Consider the following 6,931-nt stretch of genomic DNA (forward strand, 5'->3'; position numbering starts at 1 on the left):
TGTGTGTGTGTGTGTGTGTGTGTGTGTGTGTGTGTGTGTGTGTGTGTGTAACCAAGGATGCTGCAAACAGCCCGAGCCCAGCGCTTGCTGGTTTTCAAAGCCTCACTGCCCCTTGAGGGTTTGGTGCTTGCTGTAGGTGTGGTATGTGATGCTGCTGAGGCTGTGATACGGCAGGCTGTGTGAATGTGGATGAGGCTTGCATCAATGCCGTCACCTCTTGAGCTCTCGTCTCTGTGTTTTATTTAAAATCCGCATTTCATCTCATCGCACCCCGTCTATCTCTGTGCAGGTGACGTCGTCGAGCCAGTGAGACCGATTGAGCGTGACTCCCTCCCCAGCTCCCCTTGTCACTGTGACTTTGCTGGATGTAATGTCAGTCAGTCACTGGGGAAAATGACAGGGAGTAAAAGGGCGTTGTTGCTGCATACACTGTCTCTGCTGCTGGTGCTGTTTCTGAATTCGTGCAAACAAGGCAAAGCCATCAAGATTCCACCAGAATGTGAGTGCCGTCGCTGTCGGGGCTCCACTGTCTGATGTGTGGTGTCTGTGAGGGTGGTGGGTGATGTCGGAGAGAAATGGGGTGGGGGTTTGGTGGTTGGAGAAGATGAGCAGTGAAGGAGGTTGCGAGTGATAACTGTCAGCTCCAGCAGTGCCCCATCATTTAATGCTGACCCTCCGACAGGGTCCGCTCCCTCGGTGCTGACCCTCCGACAGGGCCCGCTCCCTCAGCACTGACCCTCCGACAGCGCCCGCTCCCTCGGCACTGACCCTCCGACAGCGCCCGCTCCCTCGGCGCTGACCCTCCGACAGCACCCGCTCCCTCGGCGCTGACCCTCCGACAGCGCCCGCTCCCTCGGCCCTGACCCTCTGACAGCACCCACTCCCTCGGCACTGACCCTCGACAGGGTCTGTCACCTGCTGCCTCTGGTCCATCCAGTCAGCGGAGGTGGCGGGTTTGCTGTTTGCGGATCCTCGGCGAGTCGCTGCAGTGCGTCCCGTAGATGGTAGACACTGCTGCCTGTGTACATCGGTGGTGGAGGGAGCATAATTTGGAGGAGGTGGGTTAACATGTCGAGTGGGTTTTGGTGTGGGTGGGGGCACGCGGGTTGATGGTTTGCCCTGGACGGTGTGGAGCTTCTCGAATGTTGTCAGAGCCGCACCCAGGCGAGTGGGCGGGAGTGTTCCCCCACCCTCCTGCCTTGTACCTTGTTGATGGTGGGACAGGCTTTGAGGGGGTAGGGGGGAGTCAGGAGGGGAGTTACTCGTTGCAGGATTCCCGTCCTCTGACCTCGATTGGTTGCAGCTTCTCCTTCAAACATTGCTTCAGTGAAGATAAAACTCGTGATAGGAGGCGTGTTTGGTGAGGCTCGTGTCTCCTTCAGGCCCTTGGTCAGAGGCTGCAAACCGCTCCCCCCCGCCTCACCCCCCAGAACGCGAGATGTGACTTGTTCCACGACCGTGCCATGGAGGGGTAACTCGGTCACTCACGTTGCGAGTGGGCATGTGGGAAATGGCGGTGTGCGCAACTGACGATGATATAACCTTGTGTTTTGCTCCCTTTCCTCACCCCACTACCTCCCTTTGCTCGCCTTCTCTGGAGGTGCAGATAAACTGCTGGAAGATCGTAAGTAGGCCTCCCCCCCTCCCCCCAACCTCTCTCTGTCTCTCCCTCTCTCTCCCTGTTCCTCTCTCAATGTCTCTGTCTCTCTCTCTCTGTCTGCCCCTCTGTCTCTCTGTGTCTGCCCCCCTCTCTCTGTCTTTCTCTCAATGTCTCTCTCTGTCTCCCTCCCTATCTCTCTCTCTCTCTATGTCTCTCTCTATTACTCTCTCTCTCTCTATGTCTCTCTCTCTGTGTCTCTCTCTGTCTCTGTCTGTGTCTCGCTCTCTCTCTGTGTCTCTGTCTCTCTCTGTGTCTCTCTATGTCTTTCTCTCTGTGTCTCTGTCTCTATCTCTCTCTGTGTCTCTGTCGCTATCTCTCTCTCTCTATGTCTCTCTCTGTGTCTCTCTCTCTGTGTCTCTCTCTCTCTCTCTCTCTCTCTCTCTCTGTGTCTGTCTCTCTGTGTCTCTGTCTCTCTCTCTCTCTCTATGTCTCTCTCTCTCTCTCCCTATCTCTCTCTCTCTCTCTCTCTGTCTCTCTCTCTCTCTCTGCTCCGGTGGTCACCACCCACCTCTGTCTGTCGCTAAGAGATGAAAGTGTTGCATGGCTGTCTCCCTTCTTTCCCCCTCTCCTCAATGTGGTATAGTGAAGGCTCCTCCTACGGTTGGCAGATTGAGCAAGGCTGTGCCTAAACGTAGGGCATTTGTCCCCACGAGACCCACTCGCGAGATCGGTTTGTGTTACGGATTCCATCTACCAGCCCTGCAGCCCCTCTCGCCCCAAGTCTCCACACCTCGATTCCTAATGAGGCCTGACCTCTGGGGCAGGGGGTTCCGGAGCGGCACAATCCTCTGAGAGGAAGCGTTCCCTCTTATCTCTGTCCTCAAAAGTCTCCTGGCTCCGTGGAGTCTGGCCTCCTTGGCCAGTGTGTGGGGCCTCAGGCCTGGACTCCCTGCACCGTGATGCCTCGGGCCTGGTCTCCCTGCACTGTGAGGCCTTGGGCCTGGTCTCCCTGCACCGTGGGGGCCTGGGGCCTGGTCTCCCTGCACCGTGAGGCCTCGGGCCTGGTCTCCCTGCACTGTGGAGTCTGGCCTCCCTCCCCACTGGTACCTCCGTTCTTCCTCTGCCCTTCCTGCAGGTGTGGGCTGTTTCTGGGTCTGCGTTAGGATCGGTTCTTCAGAACAGGATGTTGAGGAACTGACTAAAGATAGGACCATTTTCATTCAGTCAAGTACTATGAAAACAACAAAGGGCCTATTAATAACTTGGTAAAATAACCTTTCAGGATGGGTGACCACAAGAGGTAATATCCAAAAGTAAGGTAATTCAATCTGAAGCCAGAGTGTTAAACAAAACATAAGCTAAGATGGACTGGGATAAAACATTCAAAGGCAATGATGGCACAGCAACAACGTGCAGTCTTTTAAAGAATTATTACATAGCTAAGCGCAGCTATCCATCCCTTCACAACAAAATGCTCCTCAGAAATGTCAGTCACCTATGGTTAACAAAGGCTTAAGCATTGCACAAGATTGACAAAAAAGGTCCAGTGAAGTTGCCAGGAGTGGTAATAAACCTCAGGACGATTGTGGAATACAGCAACAGAGGACCAAGCGACTGGTAAAGAAAGGGAGAATACAGTGTGAATCCAAATGAGGAGGAAAGAAAACATAAAAACAGACTGTAAAAGCTTCTGTAGGTGCGGGCAGAGGGAACGTTGGCGAAGACAAAGGCGATTTCATTACAGTATTTATAACTGGGTACAGTGAAACAATGTCTTTGTGTCTGTCTTCACTGCGGAGAATACAAGGAATCTCCCGGACTGGGAGATCCGAGCGACCCCAGGCTGGGGGGATGGAGAAAGAGAAATTCAAGGAAATTAGTACAAGGGAGAAAGTTGGAGGAAATAATGAGACTGAAAGTTGATGGATACCTGGTATTCTAACACGTATACCAGAGTGCCGAAAGAGGTAACTGTGGATGTGGAAATAGCAGAAGCATGGATATTAGTGTTTCAACATTTTGGGGAGTGGTTCCCACAGACTGGAAGGTATCAAAACTCATCCGGGTATTTGAGAAGAAAGGGAGGGAGAGGAAAACGGGAACAGACGGAATTGTTAGCCTCCTGTTAGTCACAGGGAAAATACTGACGTGTATTGTGAAGGACGTGGCAGGGGAATTGAGTTTAAGAGCCGCGAGGTTATGCTGCAGCTCTATAAAACCCTGGTTAGACCACACTTGGAATACTGTGTTCAGTTCTGGTCGCCTCATTATAGGATGTGGAAGCTTTAGAGAGACGGTGCAGAGGAGATTTACCAGGATGCTGAGATAACAAGGTGTAGAGCTGGATCAACACAGCAGGCCAAGCAACATCAGAGGAACAGGAAGGCTGACTTTTCGGGCCTAGACCCTTCTTCAGAAAACTCTTTACCAGGATGCTGCCTGGACTGGAGGGCAGGTCTTATGAGGAAAGGTTGAGGGAGCTAGGGCTTTTTTCATTGGAGCGAAGAAGGATGAGAGGTGACTTGATAGAGGTGTACAAGATGATGAGAGGCATAGCTCGAGTGGAGAGCCAGAGACTTTTTCCCAGGGGCGGAAATGACTATTACGAGGGGGCATAATTTTAAGGTAATTGGAGGAAGGTATAGGGGAGATGTCAGAGGTAGGTTCTTCACACAGAGAGTGGCGGGGCGTGTGGAATACCCTGCCGGCAGTGGTAGTGGGGTCAGAGACTTTTAAGCGACTCTTGGATAGGCACGTGGAGGATAGTAAAATGTAGGGTATGCAGGGTAGATTGATCTTAGTAGGATAATAGGTCAGCACAACATCGTAGGCCGAAGGGCCTGTACTGTGCTGTACTGTTGTATGTTCTGATGACTAGACTTGAGAGAAATGATTTAGCTGGGCACAGTCAGTGTGAACCACGACTTCGACTGGGACAACACCAAGATCCTGGGAGAGGCTAGGCAGAGACAAGCACGAGAATTCCTGGAAGCATGGCACTCCACGAAGCAGGCTATTAATAAACACATTGAACTCGACCCCATATACGTTCCACTACGGAGGGAAACCCGGAAGTGAGGCAATCCATTGCAACGGACCCCAGAGTTTAAAAACCAGGCGGGAAAACACAACGACGCTTCATCAGAGGCTGCACTGAGGATGTTACTCAGCACGGTAACGAAACGTCTGCGGAACAACAAAACAGCTCGGCGAGCCAACCAACCACAACAGTGTGGAGATGTATAGGAACGCCTGGAGTACAGTGTGCAGTTCTTAGTCAGTTACTGTCAGAAGGATAATATTTCCCTGGTGTAATTGTAATGTAAGATTGTTCCTGGGATGCCATTACTGTCCAACAAGGGGAGATTGAGCAAGGACTTACACAATTAAAAGTAGGATAGTGTTGTAGAACAGAGAGACCTGGGGAGTTCAGGTACATAATTCTTTGAAATTGGTGTCACGGGTAGACAGGGAGGTTAAGAAGGCGTTTGGCATGCTTGCCCTCGTTGCTCAGACATAGACTTAGATATACAGTCCAGAAACAGACCCTACGGCCCACTTCCTCCATGCCAACTATGTTCCCTAAACTGAAGTAGTTTTGCCCAGTTCTGAGGAAGGGTCACCGGAGCCAAAACGTTGACTCCGCTTTCTCTCCACAGATGCTGCCAGACCTGCTGAACTTTTCCAGCAGCTTCAGTTTTTGTTAGTTTGGCCCCTTTGAGTGTAGGAGTTGGGGACGTCACGTTGAGGTTGTACAGGGACGTTGGTGAGGCCTCTTCTGGAGCACTGTGTCCAGTTCTGGTCGCCCTGTTATAGGAAGGATGTTATTAAACTGGAGAGGGTTCGGGAGAGATTTACCAGGATGTTGCCGGGAATGGAGGGTTTGAGTGATAAGGAGAGGCTGGGACTTTTTCCCACTGGAGCGTAGGAGGTTGAGGTCTATAGAATCGCGAGGGGAGTCAATAATGTGAATGGTAGGAATCTTTTCCAAAGGGTGGAGGATTTCAAAACTAGGGGCCATATTTTTAAGGTGAGAGGAGAGAGATTTCAAAAAAACACAAGGGGCAGTTTTTTTTTTACACAGAGAGTGCTCCATGTGTGGAATGAACTTCCAGAGGAAGTGGTGGGTGCGGGTACAGTTACAACGTTTAAAAGACATTTGGATAAGTACATGGATAGGAAAGGTTTTGGAGGGATGTGGGTCAGGAGCAGGGACTGGTTTAGTTTGGGATTATGGGTCGGCACGGACCGGCTGGGCCGAAGGGTCTGTTTCCGTGCTGTGTGCTTCAGAGTTGCAAACAACAGAAGAAAATCTCATTGAAACTTAGGAAATACCGAAAGAGACAGACAGATGGGGTAGATGCAGCTCAGATGTTTCCCCTCACCCCTTGCTTGGTGGGGTGGGGGGGTGGTCTAGAACCAAGGAGAACAACTGTTTTATATTTTTTAAAAAAAGGGGGAATGCCGTTTCAGATGGACATGACGAGTCGTCTTAATTCAGGAAAGTGAACCTTTGAAATTCTCAACCCCCAGGGGTGGGTTGCTGTAAAAGCTCAGCCTTGGAGTATGTGTATAGTAGATTTCCAAATTGCAGTGACGTAAGTGGGGCAACTGGGGGGGGGGGGGTACAATGCAGGTAAATTAGACACCGGTTTGGGCAAGCATTTGAAGGCTTGACAGGCTGAATGGCCTAGATGCACCTTTCTCTTTTCCACCCAGTTATGTTGAGGTCCCCGTGCCCTTCGGGGCCGAGGCCGGAGACTAGGTTCTCAACGAGGTGGGGGGGATGTTGGGGGAGGCGGGGTGGTGTCCCGCATTTCCGCTGTCGCACGCCCCCACCTCCCCTCCTCCTCTCGGATACCGGTCACCCCCAGGGGACGGACTGAGTCGTTCACTCTCTTTCCACTGCAGTGAAACAGCCACCAGTAATTACAGAGCAGAGCCCGGAGAACTACACCGTGTTCCCCACGGACGACATTGTACTGAGATGTGAAGCAAAGGGAGTGCCCGCACCCGAGTAAGTACTGTCAGGGCTAGGGGGCCTGTTGTATGTACTACATGTAGCCTAGGACAGGGTCTACATCGTCTGTACCCTGGGGCAGTGTCTGGGACTGGTGTACATCGTGTGTACGCTGGGGCAGGGTCTGGGACTGGTATACATCGTGAGTACGCTGGGGCAGGGTCTAGGACTGGTATATGTCGTGTGTACACTGGGGCAGGGTCTGGGACTGGTGTATGTCGTGTGTACCCTGGGACAGGGTCTGGTATATGTCATGTGTACACAGGGGCAGGGTCTGGGACTGGTATACGTCGTGTGTACACTGGGGCAGG

At 52.0% G+C, this 6,931-nt stretch overlaps 1 protein-coding gene across 1 annotated transcript in view; it reads left to right on the forward strand.

Annotated features, from left to right (window-relative positions):
* The window catches only part of LOC109926012 (neural cell adhesion molecule L1-like), a 32,142-nt gene that overhangs the window by 1,219 nt on the left and 23,992 nt on the right, over positions 1 to 6,931 (forward strand). The window contains exons 2-4 of the mRNA XM_048619956.1: positions 290 to 499; positions 1,607 to 1,624; positions 6,512 to 6,617. Coding sequence (XP_048475913.1) covers positions 394 to 499; positions 1,607 to 1,624; positions 6,512 to 6,617 — 230 coding nt within the window. The 5' untranslated portion in view covers positions 290 to 393. The remainder of the gene's footprint in view (positions 1 to 289; positions 500 to 1,606; positions 1,625 to 6,511; positions 6,618 to 6,931) is intronic.

Source organism: Rhincodon typus, chromosome 44 (genome assembly GCF_021869965.1).
Source record: "Rhincodon typus isolate 14 chromosome 44, sRhiTyp1.1, whole genome shotgun sequence".
Classification (NCBI taxonomy): domain Eukaryota; kingdom Metazoa; phylum Chordata; class Chondrichthyes; order Orectolobiformes; family Rhincodontidae; genus Rhincodon; species Rhincodon typus.